Raw genomic sequence first — 13,143 nt, 5'->3', positions numbered from 1 at the left:
GAGAAATTGAGGTTTTGCTTCTGGAATCTCAATTCTATTCCATTGGTCTGTATGCCTGCTTTTGCACCAATATCAAGCTGTTTTGATGATTGTAGCTTTATAGTAAAGTTTGAAGTCTGGTAATGTGATACTGCCTGCTCTGGTTTTTTTGCTGCGGATTATTCTGGCTATTCTTGGTCATTTGTGTTTCCATATGAATTACTGTCTTGTTTTTTCTAGGTCTGAGAAAATGTTGCTGGTAATTTGATGGGTATTGCATTAAATCTGTAGATTGCCTTAGGTAGGATGGACATCTTCACAATGTTGATTCTTCCAATCCATGAGCATGGGATATTTTTCTACTTGTTTGTGTCATCGTTGATATCTTTGAGCAGTGTTTTGTAGTTTTCATTGTAAAAGTCTTTCACATCTCTGGTTACGAAGATGTCAAGGTATTTCATTTTTTTGTGGCTATTGTGAATGGTATTGTGCTTTTTATTTGGGTTTCTGTTTGTTTATTATTGGTGTAAAGAAATGCGATTGTCTTTTGTACATTTATTTTATATCCTGAGACTTTGCCAAAGTCCTTTATCAGTGTAAGGAGGTTTTTGACAGATTCTCTTGGGTTTTCAAGGTACACAATCATGTCATCTGCAAGGAGAGATAACTTGACTTCCTCTTTTCCTATTTGGATACCCCTGATTGCCTTCTCTTCTCTGATTGCTCTAGCCACGACTTCCAATACTATATTAACAGGAGGGGTAAGAGTGGGCATCCTTGTCTTGTTCCAGTTTTCAGGGGAAATGGTTCCAATTTTTGTCCATTTAGGAGTATGCTGGCTGTGGGTTTCTTGTAGATGGCTTTTACTATTTTGAGGTATGTTCCACGTATGCCTAGATGTTGGAGGGTTTTTATCAAGAAGTGGTGCTGGATTTTATCAAAAGCTTTTTTGCATCTAATGATATAATCATGTGGTTTTTGTTTTGACATCTGTTGATGTATTTAATTATATTTATGGTTTAACGAATGTTGAACCAGCTTGCATCCCAGGGATGAAGTCTACTTGGTCATGATGGATGATTTTTGAGATATGCTGTTGAATCTAGTTTGCTAGGATCTTGTGAAGAAGTTTAGCATCTATGTTCATCAAAGATATTGGCCTGTAGTTCTCTTTCTTTGTTGGGTGTTTACCTGGCTTAGGTATCAATGTGATATGAGCTTCGTAAACTGATTTGAGGAGAGTTCCATCTTTCTCAATTGCCTGGAATACCTTCAGTAGGATTGGTATCAGCTCCTCCTTAAATGTCTTGTAGAATTCTGCTGGAAAGCCATCTGGTCTAGGACTTTTTTTTGTAGGTAGTTTTCTTATTACGTAGTCAATTTCCTTGATTGTTATTGGTCTATTTGCGGTCTCAACTTCTTCTTATTTCAACCTAGGCAGGATGTGTGATATCAGAAAGTCCTCCGTTTCCTTAAGGTTTTCAAGTTTGTTTCCATGCAAGTGTACATAGTAGTCTCTAATGATCTTTTGTATTTCTTCAGGGTTAGATGTGACTTCATCTTTTGTGTTTCTGATTGTGTTTATTTGGGTCTTTTCTCTCATTTTCTTGGTCAGTCTAGCTAGGGGACCATTGATCTTGTTTATGCTTTTGAAGAATCAGCTTTTTGTTTCATTGATTTTTTGTATTTTTTTTTTTTTTTTTGTCTTCTGTGTCCTGGATTTGGGCTTTTATTTTGGTGATCTGGATTCTTCTGCTGAAGTTAGGATTTTGGTGGTCTGCTTTTCCAGCTTCCTTAGGTGGCTTGTTAGGCTGTTAATTTGTGAATCTTCCATTTTCTTCATATGCGTTTGTAGGGATATGAATTCTCCTCTTACTACAGCTTTCTTGGCTTCCCAGAGATTTTGGTAAGATGTCTCTTCATTTTCATTTGTTTCCAGATACCTTTTAATCTCTATTTTGATTTCATTGTTGACCCAGGAGTTGTTTAGCATCATGCTGTTTAGTGTCCATGTCTTTGTGGGTTTCGGGGGGACCTTGTTGGTGTTAATGTTTATTTTTATTCCACTGTGGTTTGAGAAGGTGCATGGTGAAATATCAATGGTGCATTTAGTCCATTCACATTTAGGCTAATTATTGAAATGCAAGAGTTGATCCCTGTTATAAGGTTCTTACAGAGTTGTTGTTCCTGTTTGTTGTCTTTCTTTTGATTTTGGAGTTGGTTCATGTGTGTTTTTAATCTTTTGCCTGTACTCTTATGAAGAATGTTGTTCTTTTTTCCTTTTCTTCTGTGTTTAGTACTTTCTTAAGTGTTTCTTGTAGAGGTGGTCTGGTGGCAGCGTATGATTTTAGGGATTGGATATCTGGAAAAGATTTCAAGTCTCCCTCACTAATGAGGCTTAGCTTGGCTAGGTAGGTTATTCTTGGTTGAAATTGTTTATCTTTTAGAACTTTGAAGATAGGGCTCCAAGCTCTCCTAGCCTGTAGGGTTTCTGTAGATAAATCTGCTGCTATTCTAATTGGTCTTCCCTGGTAGGTAGTGTGGCCTTTTTCTCTTGCTGCCTTTAGGATTTCTTCTTTTATAGCTACTTTGTTTAGGTGAATTATTATGTGTATGGAAGTTGGTCTTCTCACTTGTTGTCTTGCAAGGGTTCTCTGAATCTCTTGTGGTTGAATTTTTGTATCACTGATGAGATGAGGGAAGTTTTCTTGAATAATTTCATGAAATGTTTGTTCCAGTGTGACCTCTGACTCTCTCGCTGCCTCACGAAGGCCAATTACTCTTAGATTGGGTCTCTTGAAGTAATCATTCATCTCTAGAAGGTTTTGTTTTATCTTTTTAAACTTCTTTTCTATGTTTTTGACAGTTTGGGTTAGTTCTGTATTTTGGTCTTCAAGTTCTGAGATTCTTTCTTCTGCTTGGCTACTTCTGCTTTCCATGCTTATTAGTTTGTTATTTATTTCAATTACAATATTCTTTACTGCTGTTATTTCTGTCATCAGCTCCTTCCTATTTTCTTCTTGTCTCTCCTCAATTTTTAAAATTTTCTCTATTAATGTCTTGATGTCTGGGTTTGTTGCATGTGAACAGTCATTCTGGGGGGGTCTTCATTGTTTGTGTTCCGAAGTCTGTTTTTTCAGTGTCTTACCTCCCAGGGGTCTGTGTGAGCCCTATATTCTTCTTTTGGTTTTTCTTCATTTGTGTAGATTTTTCCTCTCTACTTGTCCCTTCCCTCCACTTCCCCGTCTTCTTTAATTCTGTTATTCAGGGGTGGAGGGGTTGCTTTTACTTCTGTTTGTTCAATCTCCTATTCTTCCTAATTTCCTCTTGCTTTGTTCAGTTCTGGAGTTGGGTTGTAAGTTTAAGGCAGTCCTTTTTGTAGTTTTGGGATTTAATTAAGGGGGGAGCTGTGATTCAAAATCTCTCTGCAGATCCTGGTATCCGCCAACAGGTGTATGGATAGTCTGAAGCCCACTTCCCACTTCCTTGGAGTCTGTCCATGCAGTGGAGTTGTAAGTTTACTCCCTGAAAACAAAATGAGGTTAACAGAGGGAAGAGAATGGAGCAGGCAGTGGGGGGAGGAGGGAGCTGGAGAGAGAGAGTAGTGAGAGGGAAAACAGATGAGTGTACCGACTAGTAAGTGAAAAAAGACACAAAGACTGAAACAAATATAAAGAAAAACTATAACCACGATTGAAAACTAACCAACAACCATATAAATAGCTAAAACATACAATGATGCTAACGTACCTGCTGATCAACCTCATTATTGGTGTGCTATTCCTCTATACAAATATGGGGTTTACAGAGAAATAAGAAAAAAGGAAAAAAGAAAAACAAAAGGGAAAGGGGGTAGATTAAAGTCAGTAGACTAACAGAACCAACCAATCACACTCTGATACTTTTCCTTTAAGTCCAATGTCCTTTCAGCTCTGATTTCTAGCTGTCTTTGCAGGCTGGTAGAATTATTCACAGCTAGGGTCAGTTGCCTCTGGCCTGCTGTGAAGAACAGTTCACATATGGGCCCCTGCCCAGTCTATTACTGAGATTTGGCTTTGTCTATTTATTAAGAAGGAAGACTCTGTCATTCCCGTTTTGATGTTGTTACCTTGGATCCCCAGCAGGTGGTGCTATCTCACCTCTGCTGCAGTCCTGAGGGGAGTGAGCGGGCTCTGTGACCAGCCGCAGCGGCAACTTCCCCGTACATGGGGGCAGGGTTCCACAGGCCTGACTCCTGGTAAGGGGCATGGCGTGGCAGTGGCAAGTGGCAGCAGCAGCCAGGCAGTGGCAATCTCAGAAGATCCTGCTTGCGGGAGCTTCACGGTCTGAAGTTGTGGGTAACCTCAGGCATGGGCTGGCAATGACCACAGCAGTGGCATCTGTGGCTGCAGGAGCAGCCCAGACCGCTATGATGTCTGAGTAGCGATGGCGATGGTGGTGGGGCTGAGCTCTCTGTGAAGAGCAGGCTGCGGAAGATGGGAGTTGCAGCCCTTGGAAAGGAGCTAGGGTCTTTATGAGTGTTCTCTTTTGCAGAGGGTCTCACAGACCATGCTGCCCCATCACCATCTTGCTGGAAGTCCTACAGTGTTATTTTTAAAGCAAAATTTACTTAGATTGCATTCCCTAGATTTTTTGATAATTTTAATATTTATTGCAAGTATTTCCACAATTTGTATTATTTCTCTTTATTTTTTAAATTTATGATTGGCACATGATAATAGTACATAATTATGGCTTACAATGTAATGTTTTAGACGTGTATAAATTGTGCAATGATCACATTAGGATAATTAGCTTATCACCCTGGACATCATTTCTTTGTAATGAGGCATTCCAATACTTTTCTTTTCTAGCTATTTTGAAATATACAATATACTATTGTTAAGTCTAGTTGCTCTACTATGCAATAGACCACCAGAACTTTGTCCTCCTATCTAACAGTAGTTTTATATCTGTTGACCAATCTCTCACCAATCCCCTCTTCTTTCCCCTTTTCATTCTCTGGTAACCACTATCTACTCTCTACGTCTACGAGAACAACTTTTTAGATTGCACATATGAGTAAGACCATGTATTTTTCTTTCTGTTTCTGGCTTATTTCACTTAAAACATTCCCTAGATTTTTGAACAAGGATATCTCATTCCAGTATTTGCTGAAGTGTGACTTATTTTTTTAAAAACTAAAGTGAATCTTGCCTCTATTTAGCTGGTATATAGGACTGTGAAAGCAATAGCTGGCCTACAGAACCCCAGCTTGAGTTCTAGTAGCCCTGTAGAGAAGGTATGTTGTATTGAAATAATTTTGTAGATCACAAAGAATTAGTGACTGAGTTTTTACATATATTATTTACTGTGTAAAAGAGAAGGAAAATAACTGGAAAAAATTCAACTTTTAAAATATTTAAAATAGTCTCTAAATAGTGACCTAACTCTAAAGTATAAAAGTCCAGTGTCTTTCTGGTCAGTGAAATTTAATTACTTCCTTATTAACTATAATTTAAATTTATATGTCTAATTTAGCTTGAATTTTGTGAGATCTAGATGTATTTGGTGTTGAACAGTGCATTCCAAACCTTCAGAAGCCACAGTTACAACAAAAGGATATAAATGAGGTGGTTTTCTTGGCATCATAGGATATTAAATAAAGATTTCCTCATTTTATTCATATGACTGAGAAATTTTGCAGTGGACAAAAATCCAAGAAGCTAATGGGAAAAATGAAGAGTTTTTAATTCCATGTTTCAGTAGTAAAAACAGTAATTTTTATAAATCATGTAAACTAAATTCATTACAAATAGTGGCAGTCACTTAATAGTTCTAAAAATGAAAATTGTATTTTAGACAAAATATGGAAACATCCAGCACTTAAGGTATGTTATGCAATCCTTCATTTCTATGATTAAGAATGTGCGTATGTTTCTTCAGCACAATTCAACCTTGATAGAATTGTTTTATACCAGTGAATGGTAAAGATATTTTTCTGAAATATAATGAATGTTCAAATAGTGGCTTTTTGACAGTTTCACATGATTTAAGCACCCCTGGTAATTTTGCATTACTGCATTTTTTACAGATTTTAAAGTTAATTATGTATAATATTAGCTTAGAGCATCTATATTTAAAAATAAAAGCTAAATAAAATATATGCATATACTCATTTATTTTTAAAATAGCTACAAAAGTTTCTCTTTTTTTGGTAAAAATGCCTACTGCAGACTATCCTATACTGTACAGTAGCTTTTAATTTAAAACAATTATAAGAAAGAAGTACATTAGCATATGTAGTCTTAATTGTACTGATATCACCAACATTGTATCTTTCAGACTTTTCAGATGAATGCATTTTATAAAAATCTTGGGAATTCATTTTCCTTTGGTTCGATAAAATAATGCCTGACCTTAGAATTGCAATTTACTTAATTTCTTTAAAAAAACTTCGAAAAGGAGTATTTTATAATCTTAAACAAACACCTAAATGGCAAATGAAATATACACTGCATTTTTAAAATAGAAAAACATAGTGCTGTAGTAATATGTGTTCACCATGATAGTGAGGAACTGCAGTAGATGGCTTCATTACTACTTCTGCGCAGCAGCTCACTGCAGCTGTGACTTAGTGATGTGATTTCTTCATAGGTCAGATAGGAAGCACCAATCCTACGACCACATGAGTAGGCAAAACTTCTCATATGCATCCAGTCACTACATTCAGTCAGAAAAATGGATATGCACTACTCTTCACTTTTGTGGGTACTATTAAGGTCACAGCTACTACACACACACACACACACACACACACACACACACGTTTAAATGCAAAATTTTTGCAATATTAATGCAAAAATGCTTAAAACAAAAGTAAAAATAATAAACTTAGATACTTCATTTTCTCTACGCTACTATCATGGTAATCCTTGTAACCCTTAATTTTGAAAAACTTCTAAATATTTAAATATAGGCCCTTATCTAAGTATGTTATTTGCATCGCTAAGTGCTTTGGGGGGAGCAATGAATACACTCCTAGAGGAGTATTAGTGTAGTGGTTAGAATCATGTGCCTGGAATCAAATAACCTATATTTGAGTCACAGCCCCCCAAATATATATACATATTATATATATTATATGTATTACATATTATATTAAGGTCACAGCTACTACATATGACTTCCCTGCTGTTTTGATCATTGGATATGTTCATAACTTCCACAAGTAACAAGTTTGGGTTTCTTTTTGCTTTACCCTAGGCAAATTGAAACTTACTTATATTTTAAAATTGGATATAGAGAATAATTAAAAGACATTGAAAGTTCTGGTATATCTAAAAAAGTCTTTTACTACACAACTCAAAACAAGAAAATATTTTATTTTACGTAAAAGCAACTTATTAGTAAAACCTTATAAAACCATGTTTAGATTTATGGTTTTAGGAACAATACCATAAGTTGCAAATGTTTCTGTCATGTAAATGTATTATGAATTACTGTGGTTGTACATGTCATTCATATGTGTGTGTGTTAAGGTGAGCAGCGCTCTGAAAAGCAGCACTCTTCATTTTGTTATTTGTATTCCTCAGTAATATATGTAATATAGTATGCTTTATGGGAATCAAATAAATCAAAGTAAAAATCAAATCTTAAAACCTAATGTCATATTAGCACATTTTACATGGACAATGAAACTCCACCTTCATTTGATTTTAAAGTAAATCACTTCAGTATAGTTTAATTTTTTTCTATTCTAAAGAAGCATCTTTAGTTCTATCAAATGTCTTGACAAAGTATACCTAAAATATTGAAGGACAGTTATCTGAGCAATACCGAAATTAAAGTTCAGTGTCTTAGGACATTATGTTATAGCAGATGTTGTTCTCAATGCCTGTCTTGTCTAAGTACAAATTGGCAAATAAAAATATTTACATCTTGACTGAGAACATAGAACACACATTTCCCCCATTCATCAGCCAAATGATGGAGCCATCCAAAAATATTTCCTTATTAAGCTATCACTAGCAATTTGTAGGATAGTTTTTAAGCCATCATACTTTCAAAAATGCTAAACAAAACACGAAATAATAAACCTAGATACTATTTTCTCTAGGCTACTATCATAAAAATCATTGTAACCCTTAATTTTGAAAAACTTATGAATACTTAAATATAGGCCTGAGATAAAAATAGCCCTCATCAATATTTGTTATTTTCATCACTAAGTGCTTTGCAGGTAGCAATGAATACACTTGTAGAAGAGTATTAGTGTAGTAGTTAGGAGCATGGACCTAGAATCAAACTTCTGAGGTTTGAGTCCTGGCCCCCTACTTATTAGCAGTGCAACCAGCAGGCTAAATTACTTCACCTCTTTGGCCTGGTCTCCTCATAATGTTTTTTTTTGTTTTTGTTTTTTTTTTGAGTTGGAGTCTCACTCGGTTGCCCAGACTGGAGTGCAGTGGCCGCTCCCGGCCACCGCAGCCTGCTGGGCTCCGGCGATCCTTCCGCCTCAGCCTTCCAAGGAGCTGGAACTACAGGCGTGCGCTACCACGCCCGGCTAATTTTTTTTTATTTATTGTAGAGATGAGGTCTTGCCTGCCCAGGCGGGTCTCGAACCCGTGGCCTCAGGCAATCCACTCACCTCAGCCTCCCAAAGGCGCGGGATTACAGGCTGAACACCGAGCCCGGCGTCCTCATAATGTTTTGAGTATTAAACAAGTTACCGCTAAGTTACTTTGTGGTATGCATTCAGTAATGTTAGATATTGATTTCAAGTTATTCAGTTTTGTTTCCTTTTGGTTCAAAACTTACATTTAAAAAAGACTCCATATCAACTTCTAGTTGGCTGTTAATTAATTCTTATGTATATATAGTATAATCTCTGGTTTTTACATATATGAGTATGACCTATATTATACACATGTATAAACTTCATTACATATGGTTTATATGCAAGTATGTATATAAACATGGATTTGTAAGAGAGAAATATGAAAAACAAAAACATTTGAGGCCAATACATCATATAGTAAAATAAATTCCAATAAATGGAAAAACCTTATTCTTAGATCCAAACTTTCATGATGATAAAAGAATACATTTACCCTTTTAAAAGATTTTCACTTTTAATGATAGTTGGAGCTTGGACTGTTTGCTTTGCTGTTTCTGTTGGTGTAGTATTTCCTCCAATATGTATTCTTTATAGTACATTCATAAAGCAATCCTGTTATGAAGGACAGTCTTCCTGAAAACTTGATACTGTATCAGTTCATATAGCTTGAAGGTTTCTTGCTTTCTGGCTCAAAGTTTTGTAACATCAGTTTTATGAGGTAGCCGATCAACAACTTGCTAGAAAATAAAAGTCAAAGGCTTGTTTTCTTAAGCATAAGTCATCTTCCCAAGATAGTTAGCTGGCACATATCCCTTCTGTCCTTGAGCTTCAGCTAACCACCATTCTTTATTGCCACTTCGGTCACAAAATCTAAGTATATGGACTCTCTGATACTCCTGAAGGCTGAGTTCATGGTCACTCCGTGCTTGAAAAGCATGAACGGCATAGAAAATCTAGACAAAGAAGCAAATGACATTATTGGAACTGGCACCTAAATATTCAGAGAAACTTAAAAGATTTACAAGCTTTTAGAAGCAATGCTAAAGTGTTCTTATTTTTTTCAAAGTCACATTGTCCAACTACTTCTATTGGATCTATTTGCTAAAATATAGATAAGAATATATATAGGTAAGAATGAAGTGAAGTGGAATTCTTACTATTCTGTTGGGAGAATTCTGACCTGTAAATGCTTGAAGGTAATTTGGCAGTTACTATTAGAAGTTTTTTTTAAATGGTACTTCTTTTGAATATAAATAATAGTTCTAAGAATATCTTCTGCAGAAACAGAAACACTGACAGAGAGTTGTGCACGATGATTTTGCTGCAATGCTCACGTGAAAGTGAAAAGTGGGAGCAGAGTAGGCATAACACTAAAGGTTCAGGAAGAGGAGAGGAGTTAAATTCTAGACCCTCATGCTCAGGAAATTCATAGTCATTAAAAATGATGTTTTCAGAGACTAATAATTTGGGAAATGCTTGTGATGAAATAGTAAGCCTAAGAAAAGATATAAAATTAGATGTGCAATATAAGTCTAATATTGCTAGATTTTGTTTCTTTGGTGGAATTATAGCTGATTTTCATTTTTACTTCTTTGTTTCATTCTTTATTTCCCAAATCTTTTAAGGACAATGAGTTAAATTTCTAATTTTAAAAATTATTTTAAGTGACCTAGAATAAATTAATAAAACAGATTTAAGTGTAAAGAATTTTTCTCTGAAGTCAAACTAATGCTTCATATCATTAGATGCTTATGAAGCCCCCAATAAGTATTTAGTTCTTTCAAGAAAATCATAAGACCAATAATAAAAAGGTTTAATTATGATATAAAATTTAAAAATTGGCTAACGTTTATTCGTTCATTTAATAAACATTTTTGAAGTACCTACTAAGTGCCAGGTATTATCTCCTTAAGGACCTTAGAACTCACCTAGGAAAATAAAAAAAATCAACAAACAAAACACACCAAAAAGCAAAAACAAAAAGAACAGCTCTACACATAGATGACACATCAGCTAATTGTGAGCTGGATTTTGAAAGAAATAATGTTTCATAAATGACAAAGTTGACAAAGTAGGTGACTACATCATATTTAAAGGCACAGTGATGAATGCATGAAAACAACAAATAGCAAACGGCAAGCAGACTGTCTCTCAAAATTGAGGATCAATGCATAAAGGAAATTGAGAAATAAAGTGACTTCATTGAGCAGGAAAAGGGACTGGGCAGTGGGAGGAGGGGACTACAGGTCCGAGCTTAAGTTGTCATTTAAATCTTAAACTGTTATTTAACTTTTGATAAAATTCCAGTTCCATTGATTGGCATATCAACTTGTCAACCAATAGGAGCTACAAGAAAAGGAACCACATTCCTGTGGTCTGAATGTTTGTGTCCCTCCAAAATCCATGTGTTGAAAGCCTAATTCTCAAGGTGATGATTTGGAGAGGTAGGGCCTTTGGGCAGTGTTTGGGCACCATTATAAACAGGATTCATTTCTTTATAAAAGAGGCCCCAAGAGACCCTTTACCACTTTCAGCATGTAAGAACCCAGCTAGAAGGTGCTACCTTGAACCAGAAATGTGACTCTCATTAGACACCGTATAAGCCAGTACCTTGGTCTTGGACTTCCAGCCTCCACAACGGTGAGAAATAAATTTGTTTTTTGTAAGTCAATCAGTTTATGGTACTTACTTATGGCAGTACAAATAGACTAAGACAGACACATTTAAACTTTTTTTCTATTTGCCACTTCATGATACACAGTAGCAATTCAAATATGTATTTATTTGACTTGAAAGTTAGACTGAAGGGCATGGATAATATATGAGATCATCTTGTATCATATAAGATACATACAAGAGAGATTGTTGGATATTATTGCATAATTTTTTAAAGCAAAAAAATAAAAAAAGGTACTATAGACTTTGTGGCAGCAATAATAACCACCTTTTATAGAGCTCGTGACAGATTGCATGTCAAATGTGTTTTGTCCTCAACAACCTTGTGAGTTGTGACTTGGAGAAGAAACATACTCTTAATCATAGAGCTTATTGGGTCTGCTTGGTCCTATATTATCTATCTTCTAACCAAATCCAGTGCTTGGCCCATTTCTCATAATGCTTTAGGGACAAAACTCTTGTTCTAGCAAGTATGTGCAGAGTGTATTCTTGTGGAAAGGGACTAGAGTCTTTAATATGCTGCTAATGCTGTTGTTTTGTTGTTGTTTAGAAAGTGAAAACATTGAATAGGTCCGCAAGAGCAGAATGGAGAATTTGGTTTGCAAAAGCATTCAGGAATGTGATATACTATAATACATCTGAAAAAAATCTGTAAGAGCCTGCATTGACAGTTGCTGACCATCTTTTGTAATTTTTTAATAAATAATAGGTAAATCTTTACCAATGCAGCTATAGATTACCTACTAATATGCAATCCCTAAATATCTGTGGTAGTATTTCACTTTAGCACAATTCTCTCAAGAAGAATATAAATTCTTCCATCTAAATCTGTTTGGCATAACGTTAGATTATGGTTTATATTTTAAACATTAAGTAAAGATTTTCATGAAATTGCAAACTTAAGGTACATAATTAAACATATACTTTAAATACTTTAGATGATCATGGTCTAAAGTTTATTTAGGATGAACATTTTTCAGTTTTTATATTATTTATGTTAAATGGATGCATATATTATATACTCAAAATGGGAATACATCTCCTTTTAAAGAGGCAGCAGTCTCTTTATCATTAGGGTTTTTTTTAAGTCTCTTTTTTAGTATTTTTGGAAATGGTCTCTTGCTGTGTCTCAAACCCTAGGACTCAAGCAATCCTCCAGTATCAGACTCCCAAAGAGCTGAGATTATAGATGTGAGCCACTATGCCTTAGTCTTTTTATGCTAGACTATAAGTTATAAGCTTTTAACCTGTCATGCAATTAAGACCTGAAAGATTTATTGTTTTCAATATTTTAATTATTTTAGGCTATATCTTAAATGTTAATATATTTTAGTCTAGACATACTAATTAAATGTTGTTCATTTGAGCCATAATCAGCTAATTCTCTTCTCTTTTTCTTTGGCATTTATTAAAATATCTTTTTATAATTGCTTATTTTCATTCTATAAAGTTCTGACTCATTTTATGTGCAGTATATTCTGTGAATACAACTCAGTTCTCCACAGCTTTTCCTTTTTTTTTTATAACACTCTGTATTATTGACTCATACCTAATTTATTTCTAACTATTTATAACCACCAGATCTTTTCCTATGGTACTATTGCTACTTCAGCGTTCCCTGATTCTATATTTGTGCCCTTAACTTTTCTTGCTTTAGTAAGCATATTACCTGTCTTCACAGAATCTCATTTTATTGATTTCAACCCAGTTCTCCAATTAACAATAAAACCATAATATGTTTTAATCTTCCTTTCAAAAACTAAAAAGCTATGAGTCAGTATTTACAGTATTTCAGGAAACCAAATAGTTGTTGTATTGCATGAAAAATACTCATTCGTCTCTCTCATTCTTCAGGAGCATGTGTTCATGTTCTTCATTTAACAATTATATAT

General features: G+C 35.0%; 1 protein-coding gene across 1 annotated transcript in view; it reads right to left on the bottom strand.

Annotated features, from left to right (window-relative positions):
* Positions 1 to 9,342: 9,342 nt before the first annotated feature.
* Positions 9,343 to 13,143, bottom strand: part of ARHGEF38 (Rho guanine nucleotide exchange factor 38) — a 135,516-nt gene continuing 131,715 nt past the window's right edge. Inside the window, exon 14 of the mRNA XM_008051478.1 lies at positions 9,343 to 9,528. Within this exon, the coding sequence (XP_008049669.1) occupies positions 9,343 to 9,528 (186 nt within the window). The remainder of the gene's footprint in view (positions 9,529 to 13,143) is intronic.

The sequence above is a fragment of the Carlito syrichta genome, unplaced genomic scaffold (genome assembly GCF_000164805.1).
Source record: "Carlito syrichta isolate Samal-C Ts95f unplaced genomic scaffold, Tarsius_syrichta-2.0.1 Scaffold176108, whole genome shotgun sequence".
NCBI classification, from domain to species: Eukaryota; Metazoa; Chordata; class Mammalia; order Primates; family Tarsiidae; genus Carlito; species Carlito syrichta.
Note: the sequence above shows the minus strand (reverse complement) of the source record. Positions and strands in the feature narration are given on the sequence as shown.